The sequence below is a fragment of the Lithobates pipiens genome, unplaced genomic scaffold, assembly GCF_037356315.1.
Source record: "Lithobates pipiens isolate NorthernLeopardFrog02 unplaced genomic scaffold, aLitPip1_a1.2 Scaffold_8, whole genome shotgun sequence".
Classification (NCBI taxonomy): Eukaryota; Metazoa; Chordata; class Amphibia; order Anura; family Ranidae; genus Lithobates; species Lithobates pipiens.
This window is the reverse complement of record NW_027507903.1, coordinates 170,120,360-170,141,596: the sequence shown is the minus strand read 5'-3', so window position 1 is coordinate 170,141,596 and position 21,237 is coordinate 170,120,360. Positions and strand designations below refer to the sequence as shown.

The window sequence follows — 21,237 nt, the reverse complement described above, 5'->3', positions numbered from 1 at the left end:
AAAAGCTGATAGACAGTCATTATCATTTTCTTAGCAGGGCATCTTTTACATCCAATATGTACTGCCCTCAAGTGCCAAAACCCTGAAACTACACTACATACTACATTGTCCAGTACTGCAGTCTGTATTTGACTCATCATACAACCTGTAGAGCTAATTGTGCACATGAACAGCAGTGCAAGTATATTCACAAATCAGCTCCTTTCAGCCCAGCTTGCTAATTTTATACTTTTATCTCCTCTATCACTTTCATCAGAAGAGCCAGTTATGATTTATAAAGATAGAAAACATTTGTCCCTTCTTTCTGGATTCAAACAGTAAAATGAACTACCTGCTATATTTGAGTCCAATGGGAAATCTTCAGATAAAACAACCCATTATCTCCAATCTTGAATTCTATTGTGAACAAAGCATTTTTGTTGTTTATATATGTTTTGATTTAGAGAGCGTGCTGTGTTAAATTTTCAGCTATAAGACTGAACAAATGCATAAAATATGTAACCTTTGCCACGTGCTAGGCATTGCCAGATGCATTCTTTAACACATTCATAGCATTCGCTTTGTCTGAAAAGCACATTTTAATAACAATGAATGTTATATCAATTGGTAAATTGTGTACGACTAAGCATAGGCAAGTGTTTACAATTGCTACTGGGCCCATAGCCCTAGTGCAGATCATATATCGCTCCATATTTCAGAATCTTGACCTCTTCCCCTCCTTGCACTGGTGCAAGCATCAACATGGTGCATGTGAAGGCTAAGTTGCCCACATTAGTATATCATGCAATCTTTATTATAATTAATGAGGAGAGGGCATGGGGCCCTGGGTTAAATTTTGCATCAGTAATGGAATATTTAGGAACATACCTACTGTATTATTGGTATTAGGCATGTAACATGACTCTTGACCAAGACCGCGCATTTTGCATTTCATACATGCTGAATAATGCACTTTTTGCATCAAACCATTACTTTAAGGGTACATACGCAGTTTCTTTTTTAACTCCACACATAAGAGACAGATATTTAGAAACAATACCCAATTTCTACACAATAATGGATTAATAAATGGCTGAAAACTCAAGGTATATGTCTTTTTTAAATTTAAGGACACATTTTAAAGACAAAAAATAAATTAGAGACAAATATGAAATACTGCATGTGAATATTTGATATTTGCTCCCCCCCCCCCCCCCAGTAAGTGAAGCTCTAGGACCCCTTCTCCCACATACAGTAAACCTGTCTGTTCTTAACTGCTCTGTTTACTAAGCTCAGTAGCTCAAGCTCACATACACAAAAACAAAATGACTTCTCCCATTGCTTTCCGTATGTTGCCTGCTCTTTTCACTAAAGTAACAGCATCTGCTGTGCTCTCTATTTGGAGAACCAATTACGCTCTGTGACCCTAGTATATTTTTAAGATAAAAACGTGAGTTTAAACATATAAACACAAAAACAAACAAACAATGCAGTTCCCTTAAAAAAAAAAAAAACAGCATGTCTTATTATAAGCTCCAACTGTACAAAATAGCATGCTTCAATATAGTTCTACATTTGGGTACATCTCAGCCCTTAGTAAAATTGCTTGGATAAAACTGATATTTAAATAAAAGTTAACCATTGCTCTGCTTAATATACACGTCTCCAACCAAAAATAACAAAAAAATTACACATAACAATGACAGATTTTGTTACATAGTAACTACACTTGACTTTACAAATCTCACGCTTGATTTTGTGCTTTAAAAAAAAACCTTGTGCCCCCCGCAGTCTCATCATGTATACCATCATGAGCCAAACATCTTCAAAGCACTTAAGTGGAAGAAGATGATTTATATCTTTTGATGCAACCTATTAAACAGACACAAATAAAGGCCAGGGTTAAGTGGAGAAGCAATCCTTCATTTTATATCATTAAGGAATATCAGGTTATAGCCAGTCATAACTGATAATCAACTGATATAAGGTTCCAATCAACACAAAATCCATTAGCTGGCTTAGTGGCCTTAACAATCCTACCAGGCCACAGCAGCATCTCAAAATGTTATTACTGTGGCATTAAATAACTTATTTCTCAGAAACAAAATCCATGCCATTTCTGTATCCATCTGCCTGATGCATTTAAATCATGTATTTGCATACATTAAAATTATCTTTCTCATTGCAGGATTCCTGATGATATATTTCCAGCAATTGTGATAGCCAGAAATATGGACTATTTATCATACTATGTGGAAAGACAAAGGACAAACGAACAATAAATCAAACATCACAGAACCAGCACTGAAATAACAGGAGAGTTTGATTGCCTTAGCATCTTCCTTTAACACATATTCTCAATGTGTGATCTGTTTATTCATTTGGGTACATCTGGGGGCATCTAACGATTCAAAGGGGTAGATTTGCTTTTTTGAGTTTTTCCTGCAAATATAATTTTTTTTCCAAGTAATTGCCCATAAATCATATCTAACTGTATTTGTGATATAAAAAAGTGGATGGCCCACAGTTTCCTTCATTTAAACTGTGACTAAACTAAAGTCATGCTTATTGGCACCCCCCAAAAATTATGTAAGGCTGGTAGCCTATTTATCAATGGCACTGTACTTGAGCTTCAGTCTAAATTGAAAAATCAAGGTGTGATATTTGATGCTAGTTCACCTTTGATCCACATGTACAAAATGTTGACACACTGCATCTCCGATCTAGGTAAAGAGCCTCTTTACTACATGATCAGCTGTGTCCAATCACAGCTGATCACAGTGTAAACAGGAAAAGCCATGACAAACGTGAGTAGAGGGGAGCAAGTTGCCTGCTTTCCAGACTGGGGGATCTGCACTGATTATCAGTGCAGCACCACCAGGGATGCCCACCCGTAGCCAGCAAGGATGACCACCAGGTAAGCCCGCCAGTGCCATCTATATGTGCCCCCTCATCAGTGCCCATCTGTGAAGGAGAAAACCTTTCTATTTATTACATGTACTTATATAGTGTTGTCAATTTACACAGCGCTTCACATATATATTGTACATTCTCATCAGTCCCTACCCTCAAGATGCTTACAATCTAAGGTCCCTAACTCACATTCATATACTAGGGTCAATTCAGACAGAAGCTAATTAACCTCCCAGCATGTCTTTGGAGTTTGGGAGGAAACAGGAAACAAGAAACCCACACAGGCACAGGGAGAACATGCAAACTCCAGGCAGGTAGTATTTAGTAGGATTTGAACCAGTGATCCTATTTACTGCCAGGTAAGAGTGCTACCCACTACACCACTATGCTGCCCTGTACAAAATTTTGCAACAGAAACAAAGAAAAACGTTTTTTTCAAAATGTTCGTTTTTTTTATGTGTAACGCAAAAAATAAAAACCCCAGAGGTGATCAAATACCAGCTAAAGAAAGCTCTATTTGTGGGAAAAAAATTATAAAAATGGTGTTTGGGCCAGTGTCGCAGGACCATGTAGTTGTCATTTAAAATGTGAGAGTGCCGAGAGCTGAAAATTGGTCTGGGCGGAAAGGTGTATATTTGCCCTGTATTGAAATGGTAAAATGTATTTTTTTTTTCCTGAAACCTCCCTCTTAAAATTAAGGTGTTATACGCCTTTGTGTGTTATACACCGATAAATACGGTATATTACTTACCTTTTAGCTGTTTCTCAGAAGAAGGCCTCATGGTTGACTGCAATGATTTCTAATCAATGTCAGATTGAATCTAGCCTAAGGACAAGTTGAGTCTCCCCCTGAAATTAAATTCAAGCAGCCCGGCTTGCAAACCTTTAACTCTTTGTTAAGGTAGACAGTTTACAACTGATAATGAAGATCTGCCTGCATAGTACAGACAGTGTTAATTATGGCAAACACAGCTGTCCAGCCCTCTCATAAACAAAACAATGCCTGTTTGTTGGCCATCTCTTTCCACAAATTCTTGGATTCCCTGCATGCTTTGCAGTGTCCCCACTGCAAGGTTTAATGACTACATATTCCATGGTACATTGTTACCTGCAAACAGTGATTCAGGTACTGACCCTGCCATACTCCTCTCGGCTCCTCTGTAGTTCAGAAGGGGGGTTCTATTAAAGTGGTTGTAAACCCTTACAAACCACTTTGACCTACAGGTAAGCCTAGATTGAGGCCGCGTACACACGGGCGGATTGTCTGCCCAACTAAGTTCGTCAGACAATCCGACAGACAGTCCGTTCAACTTTTGAATGAACGGACTTGACCACACACGATGAACAGACAGTCCGCTGAAAACTTGCGCGATGACGTGTACAGCACGTACGACGGGACTAGAAAAACGACGTCCAATACACTGCAACGCAACCTTCGGCCGTGTAAATCCTTTCTGAGCATGCGCCATACTTAGTCCGTCCAACTTGCCTATACACGAGCGGACTGTCCGCTGAAACCAAGTTTGGACGGACAAAACCAAGTTTGGACGGGCAAAATTACGGAAATTCCGAAAGACTAAGTCCGTCAGATTGTCCGCTGAAAAAGTCCGCTGAAGCCCACACACGAGCGGATTGTCCGCTGAAACACGGTTCAGCGGACTAAGTTGGGCAGACAATCCGCCCGTGTGTACGCGGCCTAAGGCTTACCTGTAGGTCCAAGAAATATCTCCTAAACCTATACGGTTTAGGAGATATTTGCCCGAAGACAGGCACCGCTGTCTACGGTGCATGCACCGTAGACAGCGGCGCGCAGGCGCACTGAGCGCGGCATTTCCAACAACGGAGCTGCCGCGCGTGTTGGCTCCCGTGCGCATGCGCGGGAGTGACGTCATCACGGCTCCGCCGAATGACAGCGGCGGAGCTGCGAGACCCCACCGAAAAGATGGATGCGCCGGACTACAGGGGACAGCGGTGACATCGCTGGCTCCTGTGTCAGGTAAGTGACACATAATGGGCTACTATGCAATGCATAGTAGTCCATTATGCTTTGCCTTTGCAGGGAATGAAAGAGGAAGTAAACCCATCAGGGTTTACTTCCTCTTTAAATGTATGACAACACAGTGCTTACCCACAGGGCATAGTAAATAGGTGTCACTGAATTCAATTAAGTAAATGTGTGTGTTTATAAACTTCAAAATTGTTCAGTTTACTAGGAGTAGGCTAGAAATAACTGAAACAGAATGTGTAAATAAATATATGACTTTCAATTTTGACCATAGATATGCTCTAAGGCATTTCAATTTGCAGTTATCCTTATAAATCTAAATGCATGAACAAAAATATAATATATTGCAGCTTAGCATTCATTAGATGTTGTGGCTGCATTGGTTTTATTTTTTTCAGCCTTTTTTTTTTACTTGGTGATCCTACTAGTAACTAGACATGTGCAGAGTGAAATATTTTGTTTCGGAATTTAGTTTTCGTCCAAAAAATACATTTATTTAGTTACTCCTGAAATTCATTTTTATTTATTTCTTTTTTTGTTCAAAAATTGCATTTGTCCGAAAATCCACATGAATTACGGTCAAATCTGTCTTTGAAGGCTGATGGTGTCTGTCGAATGTATAAAGAAGATTCGACGGAGCTGCTAAACTCTATATAGCCTATAGGTGGAGCATTTGACTCCGGAAATGTACGACTGCAGTGTCGTACAGTTTCGATGCTCCGTGGAATATTATTATAAATGTGTGTGTTTTTCGTTGCTTTGTCGAATCTCCGTCGTTCATGTTGAATGAATGGTCTAAGTCTCACAGTGTCAGGTATCATCTTTTCTCTCTGTCGAATCTTTTCTCTCTATGTCGAATATTTTCTCTCTGTCTAATCTTTTCTCTATATAATCTTGGACTAATAGAGGTAAGGATAGGCACATTCGACGACAGGTTCAATAGACACAGATTGTTATTGTCAGAGTCACGTCAAATCTCCTATTCTATATCGAACTGTTGTAACAATGAAAATGAAAATAAAGCATTTATTTATGTCGGATCTTTTGTTTTTCAGATTCTGCGCTTTCGTTATTGTTTGTAAAAACAAAATTGAAAATACCTGAAATTCGGACGGAAATGCATTCGGACGAAAATGAATGCACATGTCTACTAGTAACATACTTCCTGTTCTAGGATGACAACACTCACTCACCATACCGTATCTATAGAAAAGCAATGTTGTCAACCTAGGACAGACCTACAATTGACCGTCTCCTGTTCCATGTCATAGAAGAAAGGGGTTATGTAGTCCTCAGAGATAGCTTAGAACAATCTAATATAAAAATCAGAACAGGCCGAGTGTGCAGGAAATGATCAGCTAAATTTAACAGACCAAATAAAGGGTCTGTTAATTTGAGGTTTAAATACGCTTTAAATAGCTGTCACAAAGCAGAGGATGTTTGCTAAACTTTCGGTGCCTCCTCTATTTATATAAATGTTAAATAACACTGTTCTAGAACCGTGGATATAAATTACTGCTATTTCACTTGCCCTAAAACAATCCTAAATCAGCAACAGAGCAGGATTACGGTCTAAACCCCAGGCTGCAAATCTACAGTAAGCTGCCAATGTTAAAGTACAACTCCTCTTTTATGGGAATAAAATAGCAAACAAAAAAAAAAGCATATACAGCTGCACACAAACCATATTGTAATTGAATGTTATTAAAAATCACCTTTCCTTTTCAATCTGGAGTACTGTGATTTTCAGTGAAATTCAATGCAATATGACTACCTGATGGCCTTCTTTACACAGTTGATGTATATAATGTCCCCAGAAATGTCATTTCGTGATTGTATGATTGGCTCACTGACTTTCCCAGAAGTCTGCACTAAGATACAAGTCAGATCCTCTGCAACAAAATGCCTTTTCTTGATCATACATCATGGGACACAGAGCCTTCATTACATAGTGGGTTAGATAGGTACCTTCAGTGATTGGACACTGGTTAACCCCAATTAAGGAGAATTCCTCCCCTATATAACCCCTCCCACATGGGGGCACCTCAGTTTTTTCGCCAGTGTCTAAGGTGTTTGGTCACGTAAAACATGTGCTGTGAAGAAAGCTCTAGGCAGGTCTCTGTGGGGGCTTAAAGGACTATGCTGACCGGATCCATAACTCATATTTTGACTCCCAAGATGGTATGGCACCCGGGCCTCGTCACCCGAAGAAACTAGGTTTTGCCTGTAAGTCTCTCCTTGGAGGACTGGGCTCTGGAAAAACCAGGCTTGGTGTACTATTAAGACAGTGGCACAAAAGTTCTGGCAGAGTCTTTTACAGGTCCAGGTAAGAGGTTCCTCTGAGTAAGAACCCAAAAAACCCATTCTAAACAAATGCAGACACTGCAACTTTTCTCAGAATTATGAAAGTCAGCTGATTATTAATGAAAACGTCACTCCCATTAAGAATTACTCAGCACACAACAAAGATTTTTTTTGTACAGCAGAAACAAGTAGCGATCTGCAACAAAGTTTTCTTTAAATCCCTGCAATGTACATTTATCACCCAGAAGGATTTTTTTGTTCCCAGCAAAGTCTGAGTTATTCTTTATTCCTAGATTGTAAGTTGATTCCTCCTGTATTGTATTGTGACTGTACCGTCTGCCCTCATGTTGTAAAGCACTGCACAAACTGTTGGCGCTATATAAATCCTGTATAATAATAATAATAAGCCTTCTGTTAGTTTCATGACTGTCATACTTTCTGGGGCATTGCCCAAGTATAGAAGTATGGAATTCTGACTTTTCAGCAACTAAGTATGTGCTTTTTTCTGGGTCCTTGATTTGAAAGTACTGATGCCAGGCATAGCCAGGTAGATAGTGTTTTCAGAGGAAATCCAGCAGCCTCAATCCACATATTTCTTGCACTTTAATCACAAGAAAAACCAAAGCACACCTCTAGTGCTTAAGAAAATGTTATATTATAACAGAAGCAACATAAGAAATTCTTGCACTGTTTCAGCACCAATTTAAAGCATGCTTGTTTTCAGTAGGCAGACAGAAATGGCAGTCACTATACTTCTCTCATGACAGGTATAGTGAAAGCACTGTCCCTCCCGATGCTTTGCTCACACCTGCCATTAAATTGTCAATTGGCAGATCTTCAGTAGGCAGTAGAGGTTTGGCCATTTAAAGTCGAATGACAGGGAACTGGCCTTAATGACAGCAGAGTGCTGTAGAAGAAGAACTTCAAGATGTAAAAAAAAGAACTAGCGAGCATCACTCCAGGTACATCATTCCAAATAAACTTTATTGACCAAGAGTTACTACACACAGACCAGGCTTCTCCTTCTGATGCCTTTCACTTTATAATGGAATTTAGTAGAGTAAGCAAAAACTAAGTTCTATTATGGAGTGAAATGCATCAGGAGAGGCGCATTTACGGCATGTATATTGACTCTCGGGCAAGAATTCACACTGGTGCAACAATTACTCCAACTTTGGAGCACTTGTCGCCTCAGAAGTTGGACCCTAGTCAGACCCCATTCAGTGCAAGATTTCCAGAAGTCTGATAGGTACGCGCTTGTTTAAGGTGACTCATAAAAGCTGGCCATATTGGCCATAGTTCAACTGCCCTGCCAGTATTTTCTTGCTCAATCAGGGATGCAGTACATATGCTGCAGCGCTGATCTTTGTATTCTGATGGCAGAATGGGGGAATCCTCCCTGTTGTGTCACTGTATTCCGACAGCGATGAGGATTGCCCCATCGATTTCGAATGTGCGGATGTGGGAATCTAGTTGTTTTTTTTTTGTTCAATCTGCTCATTCATGGCCAGCTTATATAGTGAAGCAAGTATAAGGAAGATTGGTCCAGAGCATGAACCTTGGAAACAAGTCAACAATATCCATTCCCATATTTATCTCCTGTTTTCTTTAAAAGTCTAGTTATGGTCAGTTGAAAAAATCTACTGTTTAAGCTTGAAGCTTCATTCATGTGGGCATAAGAGAAACAAATTGTTACCCCAGCTCCACTGCCAAGATAAAAGTCCACAAACTATGATCCGATGCTCTAGCCAGGACGTTCAGACCCCACAGATACAATACTTAAAACAGGAAGGCTGGCAACTTGGATGCTCTTGAATAAAAGTACTTTATTAGTTACATGGGTACACAGATACAGGCTATATGCTATCTCTTGTTTTCTTTAAAAGTCTAGTGAAGTTATGGTCAGTGGAAAAAAATCTACAGTTCAAGCTTGAATTCATGTGGGCATGTGCATATTTTCTGTAAACAATACAATTACTAACTGGCACGCTTATATGAGTATTCATGTGTAAAATCTGCAGATATGCAAAGCCCCGGATGCAGTTGTGTCCTACTTTTATTGTACACCAGTAAACACAGTGCGCATTTTCATTTATAGACAATTTGTGTGTATGGCTCCATTGATTTATAGAGTGCTTCATTCAGATGTGTACAAAACTTTACACTGGGATCGATTTACTAAAGCTGGAGAGTGCAAAATCTGGGGCAGCTGTGCATGCTAGCTTCTAAAAACAAAAAAACTGGAAGCTGATTGGTTTCTATGCAGAGCTGCACCAGATTTTGCACTCTCCAGTTTTAGCAAATCAACCCCACTGTACCAATCTCAACACATTTTTCTAAGTGCCAATGTGATTAAACCTTAACTGTTTTGATCATTGCAATAAGTAAATTCTATCTAGAATGATCTAGGTTAAGCTTGAAAACACATGTATTAAAGTACCGTATATACTCGAGTATAGGCCGACCCGAATATAAGCCGAGGCCCCCAATTTACCCCCAAAAAAACTGGCAAACTTATTGACTCGTGTATAAGCCGAGGGTGAGACATGCCTGTCCATCCCTGTGTGTGTGTCCGTCCATCCCTGTGTGTCCGTCCATCCCTGTGTGTCCGTCCATCCCTGTGTGTCCGTCCATCCCTGTGTGTCCGTCCATCCATCCCTGTGTGTGTGTGTGTCCATCCATCCATCCATCCCTGTGTGTGTGTGTCTCCATCCATCCATCCATCCATCCCTGTGTGTGTGTGTCTCCATCCATCCATCCATCCATCCCTGTGTGTGTGTGTCTCCATCCATCCATCCATCCATCCCTGTGTGTGTCTCCATCCGTGTGTGTGTGTGTGTGTGTGTGTGTGTGTGTGTGTGTGTGTGTGTGTGTGTGTGTGTGTGTCCAGCCTACCTTTGTCCCGAGCCTCCGTCCCGTGCCTTGCCTCCTTGCCTCCGTCCCGTGCCGTGCCGTGCCTTGCCTCCTTGCCTCCGTCCCGTGCCGTGCCGTGCCTTGCCTCCTTGCATCCGTCCCGTGTCGTGTCGTGCCTTGCCTTGCCCCCGTCCCGTCCCGTCCCGTGCCGTGCCGTGCCGTGCCCTCTTCGTCGGCGGCCATTGTAAAGTTCAAAAGCTGCGCCGCCGCCTTCGCCTGTGATAGGCGGAACACTGAATTTCCCAGCAGCCTGTGTTCCGCCTATCACAGACGTCGTATCATCCTCGTCCGTAGTACGAGGATGATACGATGTCCGTGATAGGCGGAACACAGGCTGCTGGGAAATTCAGTGTTCCGCCTATCACAGGCGAAGGCGGAGCCGGAGGCGCGGCTTTTGAATAGAATGGCCGCTGTCTGTCTGCTCGACACGCTGATCGAGCGGGCAGACAGCGATGACTCGAGTATAAGCCGAGGGGGGCACTTTCAGCCTCAAAAAAGAGGCTGAAAATCTCGGCTTATACTCGAGTATATACGGTAGTCAAAGTTTGCTTAGCATTTGTTTTGAAGAAACAAAGAATTGTACGTATTTTCTTTATATTACCAAGGACTTTGCAGATGTGGTAATATTTGCAGATTTTCCAGTTACTGTACATATATATACACAACCTAAAATCTCTAAACCTTTTTTTTACAAATGTTTACTTTGAGCTATTTCTTCAATCAGATCACCTGTATGATGCATTTTATAATCTACGAATAAATGAATGAATAATGTGTTTCTGCAGAAATTTCTGAATAATGTATACTTTTCATTTTCAAGACCTCTAAATCCGTGTGGCTAAAATAGACTACAGAATAGTAAATAATCTACAACATAATAAGAGTTCTTAAAGAGTATTTATAGTCAAAACTTTTTTTTTTTTTCTTTAAGTTTTGGATAGAATCAAATGGGGAAATTTAACTGCCCACAATAATGGTAATTATGTATCACTTACAGTATTATTAACATTTTGGTAACAATATTGTGCCTTAAAGTGGTAGTAAACCCCCCTTTGTAACTTTTACCTACAGGTAAGCTCAAAACAAAGCTTGCCTGTAGGTAAAATGAATATCTCCTAAACATGTATGTATAGGAGATATTCACGTTTTACAGCCAGTCGCATCACCAGCGCATGCACAGCGCACTCTGAACGGGCACCACTCCTTCAGAGCGCTATGCCACGGTCGTGGCTCCCATGTGCATAAGTGAGAGAGACGTTGTCATGGCTTGGCCATTCAAATTGCTGGAGCCCACCAACCCAGAAGGAAGACAAGGTGAAGTTGAAAGCCTTGTCAACGATGATGGAGGACTGCATTTTAGAGTGAGTTTTTCATAATGTGCTAGTATACGGTGCATACTAGCACATTATGCCACTACCTTGCAACCTCATTGCAGCCTGTCGGACTCACACTTGAAATATAGAGGAATTGGGGGGTGATTTCCTAAAGATGACTATGCTATTCACTGTGCAATGGAAGTTTCCGCAAAGCATAGTAAATGATGTGAAAGTTCATACTCAGTTGTGCAAAAGGCAAATAAAAAAAACAGCAATATTTTTGCATATCCAGATGTTGACCGGCCCCCATAGATTTACTGCAGCAGGGCGGCCACTCTGGGCAGAATCATGTACCTGTGTGTGATTCCGCACTTCCGGGTCTTGGAAGCACATGTGTGCCGTTGGTGACCCACTCCCCCTGTGCTTGGACACAGTTGGAGCCAATCAGCAGATTGGGTGAATGCGATGTTTGCCGGGACCCGCTGATCGTTTGGGAGACAGGTAGAACTGCGATCTGCCTATGTAAACAAGGCAGATCACCATTCTGTGACAAGATAAGGTAAAGATCCTGTGTTTCTGCTAAGCATGGACATGGATCTCTGTCTTCCCACGGTACAAGCATCCCTCACACATTTAGCAACCACACCCTAGGAACACTGTTATCTGTTTGATTGATGCTGATGTTAACCCTTCCCTGGCAGTGTCATTAGTATAGTGACAGTGCATATTTCACTGTATTGTGATCACTGTATTAGTGTCACTGGTCCCCAAAAAGTGTCAAAAGTGTAACTTGGTGTCCAATTTGTCCACCTCAATATCACAGACCCGCTATAAGTCGCTGATTGCCGCCATTACTAGTAAAAACAAAATAAATAAAAATTCCAAAAATATATCCCATCGTTCATAGACGTGATAACTTTTGCTCAAACAAATCAATATATGCTCATTGGCATTTTTTTTTTTTTTTACCAAAAATATGCAGTAGAATATATATTGGCCAAAATGGATGAAGAAATTCAATTTTTTTATGTTTTTTTATTGGGTAGGTTTTATAGCATAAAGCAAATCATATTGTTTTTTTTCCAAAATTTGATGTCTTTTTTGGTTTATAGCACAACAAATAAAAACAGCAGAGATGATTAAATACCATCAAAAGAAAGCTCTATTTGTGGGGAAAAAAAGGACATACATTTTATTTGGGTACAGTGTCGCACAATTGAGCATTTGTCAGATAAAGCAATACAGTGCCAAATTGCAAAAAATGGCCTGAGCTGAAGTGGATATGATTGGATGGTGGACATCAGCAGAGCTTCACCTGATTAAGTAAGCTTTAGAGATATTTCCTTTACGAAGTGCAGCTTCCCTTTGAAAGTGAACAGCATATTTTTATTTTGTAAGTCTGAGAATAACTAAGGGTCAACACACATTAAGGTTTATTTTACTAGGCAAATAGACTGGTTGCTTTGCACTTTGCAAGGGAATTTTTCCCCGGGTTACTAAACGAGGTGAATTTCTGCTGGCTTTCGTCATCCAATCATGTGCAAGATTGGGTTTTCAAATCACCTCACTTATTGTGAGGTAATTTTCACCTAAAACAAAGTTGTGCTGTAAGATGCCAGGTGGTACTTGGAGAGGGTACAATTCAAAGTCAGCATTGTAAAAAAACTGTGATTTTCTTACTTATAGGGCATGCTGAGATTTGTTGTTCCTCAACAACTGGATGAGGGCACTTGCATCTTATTATGGTATCACTGACAAATGTATAATTTACCTGTGTACAGCGACACTTTAGATCAGTGATGGTGAACCTTGGCACCCCAGATATCTTGTACATTTCCCATGATGCTCGTGCACTCTGAAATGTAGTTGAGCACCATGGGAAATGTAGTTCCAAAACATCTGGGGTGCCAAGGTTCGCCATCACTGCTCTAGATCAGTGTTTCTCAACCCCTTTTCAGTTAAGGCACCCTATAAAATTATGGACAGTCTTGAGGCACCCTCCAAAATTATGGACAGCCTTGAGGTGCCCCATTCTAAAATGTAAAAACTATTCTAACAGTTTTATATAATGCATCAACATCAATACATGTAGGACACCCAACGTTAGAGGTGATTAATTTTTCTTCCAAAGCAAATACACTTTTACAAACTGGTACTGACTAGTATTCCAATGCTTCTCTTTTCCCTCAGTTTTTCTCCATCGCTTAGCTAATGAGACCCAAAAGCTGATGGAGAGAGGCAAGGGAGGGTCAGACAAGGATGATATGCAGGCAACTGACATCGTCCTTATCAACTGATGATGTCATTGGTCGTTAGGAGGTTGGCAGCTAGAAGGTTGTAATGGTGTACAATGAAAACTTGTGGCTTTGTCTAACTAAAAGGCATGTTTCATCCACCCACCAGCTTGTATACAATTTTGGGTACATTTTTAGGCATTTTGCCAAGGTACTCCTGAAGAAAACTCAAGGCACCCCAGAAAAAGGCTACTCTAGATGAGCAAACATCTTACTGAAGAGCTCTTTAAGATTCCTTGCTTGTCTCTAAAAATGCTGGTCAAATTTTAATTAATCAAAAAAGAATCAGCCTGACCATGACCTGCCCAAAAGCAAAGCAAAGGATATTTGAGTCTTTGCCATGGTCTGTTTAATAGCAAGAAAAATGTCAGCAGTTTAAGAGCATACTAATTGACCTTGGAAATCTAATAATAAAAAAGAGCTTCAAGGAAGACACAATAAATTGTTATGAAAGGTATGAACTAGGCATTTAAAATCCCTCATTATATTTTATTATAGACAAAGAAAAAAAAAAACAGAATCATGATGTAGAAACAGCAACTCATATAACTCAACATAATAAAATGATAAAACGTGCTGAAAATGTTCAGTGATTTTCTTAGCATAAACACGGCATGGACATTATGTTTTTCCTATGTGCTTTGATGTGCCGAACAAATTAACTATACTTAAATCAGAATAAACAGACTCACTCAATAAAGTAGACTTCTCCTTTCTCGGTGTACGCCATCTCCCAATTATCAGGCAAGATCCCCAGCTCATCATTTTCATCAGGCTTCAGTTGTTTCTTGAGATCCGTGCTGCTTTTAGACTCTGTGTCAGGCTGGCAGTACAATGGGGTGGTATAAGGCTGGGATGAAATCTCACCTGAGGCATCTGTACTCTTGTCTTCGTGTTCACTTGATTCTACATGAGACATAGAAATATACATTTATCACCTTTGCTCTCCAATGCGCTTCTGAGCAATGCAAAGTACCAAAAAGCTGCTCCAGTCAAGCCATCAGATGCACTTAACATTAAATGCATTCTAGGTCATCTTACACATTGCAGTAGTCATATGAACTTTTCATGTATATAATACTAGTTAAACCTACAAAAATCGAAAAACTGCACTGGGTAACATGCAGTTTTTAATGAGTAAAAAAGTATTTTGTTAACTACCTAATTTGGGATACAATTTCATCTACAGTAAATATATGCTCTTTTTGAGTGTTCACCTGCTCACCTGCTCACCAGCAATGTAAATACATATCCAGTAGGACATGCTGCATAGCATAGCAGGTCTAACACAGCTCAGCGTAGTTATCCACATGGATCCACCATACTGCGGTAAATGAATATTCGCCAACCTATGTTTGAGATGTGTTTCAGATACATAACAAAAAAGCAGGTAAACAAAACCCCCAATTTACACATACCCTAAAAAGAGACCATGTACCTTCTTCTATGCTCCTTTTGAACAGACAAGCAAAGTGTCACTCTGTCACTGTTTTCTCATTAGCAGGTGTGATTCTGTAGCATTCTGGGCCAGTGAGGGAGCAAGGCCCATAAGGAAAAGTGGTTGTTACACCTCCATGATTCTTTAATTGCAGATATATAGCCACCAACAGTAGCACCCATCTGACATGAGCCTAGTAATACAAATTTGTTTATTTAAACTATTTAAAATCAGCTATGTTAGTGTTACCTTAGTCAACAATGAATAAATGCCAAGCACTCTGATCTTTACAAAATTGGCATGCAAAATTGTCACGCTCTTTTCACCTAGCTTAAATGTAAAATCTCTAGTGACCTGATGTGCCCATAGGGCACTGTACTGAGATACCACTAAAGAACACCTAAAAAAATGGAGGTACTTTAAGAGCATACAAAATAAAGGTACTGACCAGTGCATTTCAATAGGAAATACATTTAAAAGAGCTAAAAAAAAAATCCTGGGTGCCTCAGTTCCAACTTAAAAATGTATATAAAAGCAAAAGAAGTCATTCAAAAAATACAAGGCTGAGGGGTCATTGTCATCATTACAACTTTACAAAGAATGCAATAAGAAATGTAAGGTGCAATCAGGGTGGCTGAGATAGAAGACAAAAGGCACATAGCGGAGGAGAGTAAAAAAAAAAGAAGAAATTCCTTAAGTATTTAAATAGTAAGAAAGGGAGGCCAGAACATATTGGCCCTATAAAGGATGATGAAGGTAATTTGGTTACAAAAGACAGAGAGCTGGCGAAGCTCAGTCTACACAAGGGAAACGGGGATATAGTAATCAAGACTGTAATGTTAATTTTCATAGCATGTCACAGGAAGCACCCTCATAGCTAACAGAGGACAGAATTAGAAATAGACTTGAAAAACTTAACATAAATAAGTCATCGGGACCAGATGGCTTGCCCCCGAGGGTCCTTAAGGAACTCAGTCAAGTGATAGCCTAAGATATATCCCTGGGAACTAAAGGCCAGCTAGCTTAACATCAATAGACTGCAAGCTATTGGAGGGGATTATAAGGGACAATTTACAAGATTTTAGTAATGTAAATGGTATAATTAGCAGTAATAATCAGCATGGATTCATGAAAAATCGTTCTTGCCAGACCAATCTATTAACCTTCTATGAAGAAGTTAGCTGCCATCTAAATAAAGGAAGGCCAGTGGGTGTGGTGTATTTAGATTTTGCAAAGGCATTTGATACAGTTCCCCACAAATGTTTGTTGTACAAACTAAGGTCTGTTGGCATGGACCATAGGGTGAGTACCTGGATTGAAAACTGGCTACAGGGGCGAGTCCAAAGGGTGGTGATAAATGGGGAGTACTCAGAATGGTCTGGTGTGGAAAGTGGGGTCCCCCAGGGTCCTGTCCTGGGTCCTAGGACCAATTCTGTTCGTATTCTAATTTATTCATAAACGATCTGGAGGATAGGATAAACAGCTCAATCTCAGTATTTGCAGACGATACAAAGTTAAGCAGGGCAATAACTTCTATCAGGATGTGGAAACCTTACAAGAAGATCTAAACAAAATAATGGGGTGCTCCTACATGGCAAATGAGGTTTAATGTTGAAAAATATAAATGAATGCATTTGGGTGCCAAAAATGTGAATGCAATTTACTTGCTAGGGTAAGAACCTCTGGGGGAATTTATAATGGAAAAGGAACTGGGGGTCCTAGTAGATGACAGGCTCAGCAATGGCATGCAATGCCAAGCTGCGGCAAGGAAAGCCAACAGAATATTGGCATGCATTTAAAAGGGGTTTCACGCCAGAGATAAAACAATAATCCTCCCACTCTACAAGACTACAAGTCCGGCCACATTTGGAGTATGCCATCCAATTCTGGACACCAGTCCTCAAGAAGGATGTGCTTGAACTGGAGAGAGTCCAGAGAAGGCCATCAAAGCTAATAAAGAGACTGGAGGATGTCAGCTATGGGGAAAAACTACAAGCAATTAACTTATTCTCTCTGGAGAGGAGACGTTTGAGAGGGGATATTATATCAATGTACAAATACCGTACTGGTAACCCTAGCATAGAGAAAAAAACATTTGAAAGGGAATTCAAAAAGACACGTGGTCATGCACTTAAATTAGAAGATAAGCGGTTTAACCTTAAACTGAGGGTTCTTTACTGTCAGAGCGGTAAGGATGTGGAATTCTCTTCCACAAGCAGTGGTATCAGCGGGGAGCATCAATAATTTCAAAAAACTATTAGATGGGTACCTTAACCACTACAATACAGGGCACTTTCGCCCCCTTCCTTCCCAGCCCAATTTTCAGCTTTCATTGCTCTAGCGCTTTCAGTGACAATTGCGCGGTCATGCTACACTGTACCCAAATTAAATTTTTATCATTTTGTTCGCACAAATAGAGATTTATTTTGGTGGTATTTATTCACGACTCCGTTTTTTATTTTTTGCGATATAAGCGCAAAAAAGCGGAAATTTGGAAAAAAAACAATATTTTCTTTTTTCTATTTTAAAAGAAATCCAATAAAATCAAATTTTGTCATAAATTTAAGCCAAAATGTATTCTGCTACATGTTTCTGGTAAAAAAAATTCCGTTAAGTGTATAATAATTGGTTTGTGTGATCACGGACATATGTACGCAAATGATCATGTACATATGTGTGCAGGTGATCACGTACATATGTGTGCACATAATCATTGGGACAAGTGATTTTAGTGGGACATATGTGGGGGACATGTTTTTATTATTAGGGACATGTGTTTTTATTTTTTGGGGACATGTATGTTTTGGGGACATGTGTGTTATGGGGACATATGTGAGGACTGTGTTTACACTGTGTGGTGTGTTGTGTGTTTACACTAGACTGAAGATCAGTGAGTAAAAAGCTGTAAAAAACAGCTCATACTCACTGATCATCAGCCGGCTGCAGCAATCTGCTCTCCTCTCCTCAGCGATGACTTCTGTGTGAGGAGAGGAGGAGCCGATTGCCTAGCAACCGGCTGTTTGTTTACATCACATGACGGCCGTGATTGGACACGGCCGTCATGTGATCAGGAGGGCCAATCACAGAGCCCTCCTGCCGATCTGAGATGCGTCGTGTCCCGGTGACACGGGCGCATCGGGATCGCGCCGCTGCGCGGGCACACGTGCGCGCGATCCCGCTCCTCCTGATGGACGTTCCTGAACGTCCTTTCAGGAGTAGACGGCTCCCACCCGGCCGTATATGTGCATTGGCCGGGTGGGAAGTGGTTAACGACCACAACATACAGGGATATACAATGTACTATTAACATAGAAGCACACACACAGGTTGGACTGGATGGACTTGTGTCTTTTTTCAACCTCACCAACTATGTAACTATGTAACCCCATCTCTGCTCCTCTTGTTTCCAATCCCAGTCCTGGTCATTCACTGTTTATCTTAGCTTTCCACCATTTTTATATAGTTCATTATAGTTACATTGTTGATTTGGTTTTGATTCACTGTCACATTTATTTTTCACCTTTTCTTTACTTTTATTACATGAACTTATATAGCAATATCAATTTACGCAGTGCTTTACATATACTGTAGCATGGAAATTCCAATCTGTCCCTGCTCTCATGGAGCTTCCAATCTAAGGTCCCTAAGCCCTTGTACACACGGTAGGAGAATTCGTCGGAATGTGTCCTATCGGACCGTGTCGTCGGATAATCCGACTGTGTGTGGTATGCATCGGACTGATTCCGTCCGAATATCCGTCTGACCCAATTTTCCAACATGTTGGAAATATTTCCCGACCAACTGGTTCGATCGGACATACTCCGATCATGTGTAGAGAATTTTGATCGGACCAAGTGCCACGCATGCTCATATCAAATTCCTACATCAAAGCTATTGGCTACTAGCCTGAATGTAGTCCCATCATAATGAAATTACGTCATCACGTTCTGAAAGATCGGATTTTTCGACAACTTAGTCCGACCGTGTGTATGCAACAGTTTCGGACACAATCCGTCGGACTAAATCCGACGGACAAAATCCGACGGATTTGGTTGGCAGAATCTCCGACCGTATGTACAGGGGCTAACTCACATTCAGACTTACACATACTAGGGCTAATATAGACAGGAGCCAATTAACCTACCAGCATGTCTTTTAAGTGTGGGAAGAAACCAGAGTACCCAGAGGAAACCCATGCAAGCACAGGGAGAACAAGGTTTGTTGGTGTTGGATAGATGTTGTGTACATTTATAAACTTTACTTTAATCATACTCCATTTGATTATAGTTTTCTAAATACAGCTACACTGAACTGGTCATCCTCACTCCCGCTGGATACCTGCATTAGGTATCCCTTACATCTCCATACATTATGCCACTCTGGTGAAATATTGGTCAGATGCTAAAGATATAGTCCAGAAAAATAAATAAATGAACCTCTATGAAATTACCCAGTTTCCATGCTGCCTCTTAGGCCACTTTCACATTGGGGCGGTGGCGGCGGTAGCAGTAGAGTGCTGCTAGTTTTAGCGGTGGTCTACTGTCATTTTAGCAGCGCTTTTCATGATTTTAACTACTGTTAGCGGCCGAAAAAGGGTAAAAGCCCCCACAAAGCACCGATGGCGAAGTCCTTTGCAGGCGCTTAGGCAGTGCTGGCCATTGATTTCAATGGCAGGGCCAGTTTAGGAGCAGTGTGTGTACACCGCTCCCGCACTGCCCCAAAGATGCTGCTTGTAAGACTTTTTTTCCTGTCCTGCAAGCACATCACCACAGTGTGAAAGCACTCAGGCTTTCACACTGGGGCTGCAGGAGAGGCAGTTTACAGGTGCTTTTCAAGTGCCATTTTTCAACCCTAGATTTTATTTGACTCAGAAGAGTTAGGAAAAAGGACCATCTTAAAATATTTTAATTTATTTACAATAAACTATTAAATTGGAAGGTTGTATATATATATATATATATATATATATATATATATATATATATATATATATATATATATATATATATATTTATTTTTAGCAGAGAATCTAGAGAATAAAATGGCGATTGTTGCAATAATTTATGCCACACGGTATTTGTGCAGTGGCGTTTTAAACGCTTTTTTTGGGAAAGGGGACACTTTCATGAATTAAAAAACAATAAGTATAGTTATCCCAATTTTTTGTATAATGTGAAAGGTGATGTTACGCTGAGTAAATAGATACCAAACATGTCACACTTTATAATTGCACGCACTCGTGGAATGGCAACAAACTTTGGTACCTAAAAATCTCCATAGGCGATACCTGTTTTTACGGTTACCAGGTTAGAGTTAGAGAGGAGGTCTAGTGGTATAATTGTTGCTCTCGCGCTGATGATCACAGCGATACCTCACATGTGTGATTTTAACACTGTTTATATTTGCGGGCGCGACTGCAATATGCGTTTTCTTTGCTGCACGACCTCGCAGTGACGGAGGCGGTTTAAAAAAAAAATTCTTATTTATTTTATTTATTTTTATATTACTAAATTGTGTTTTAAAAAAAAAAAATTATCACTTTTATTGCTGTCACAAGGAATGCAAACATCCCTTGTGACAGTAATAGGTGGTGACTGTATATTTTTTTAAATCCGGCGCCATTGGCAGCCGAGTAAACAGGAAGTGATGCTGTGACGTCGCTTCTGTGTTTACATCAAGGAGACTGGAACAAAGCCATTTCTGGCTTCGTTCCACTCTGTCACTAGCTGCCAGAAGAGCCAGATTGTCGATCGTCTCTCCCGTGTCACCGGGAGGACCAGGAAGAGAGGCGGGAGGCGGCAGGAGGCGGCGGGAGGGGGGAAACCCCCTCCCGATCCTCCGGGATAACAACCAAGCAGCTTTTAAGCGCATCAATTGTTATGCTCGGAAAGCCAATCGCCCCCTCTAAACAACGGTACCAGGATGATGCCTGCAGCTGCGGGCATCATCCAGGTATAACCCCCGAAAGCCGTGAACACACATTTGCGTATGCCCGGCGGGAATAGGTTACTTACATACATTTCTTCTAACAAAGAGGGAAGGGGTCTAATAAGTTCATGTCAACACACTTGTACA

General features: G+C 40.6%; 1 protein-coding gene across 11 annotated transcripts in view; it reads right to left on the bottom strand.

Annotated features, from left to right (window-relative positions):
* The window catches only part of MAGI2 (membrane associated guanylate kinase, WW and PDZ domain containing 2), a 1,006,736-nt gene that overhangs the window by 303,524 nt on the left and 681,975 nt on the right, over nucleotides 1-21,237 (bottom strand). For all 11 annotated transcript variants that reach the window (XR_013271122.1, XM_077474033.1, XM_077474035.1 and 8 more), the window contains one exon: nucleotides 14,417-14,630. Coding sequence is in view for 10 of the 11 variants with exons in the window: in XM_077474033.1 (XP_077330159.1) it covers nucleotides 14,417-14,630 (214 nt within the window). In the remaining variant the exon portion in view is untranslated. The remainder of the gene's footprint in view (nucleotides 1-14,416; nucleotides 14,631-21,237) is intronic.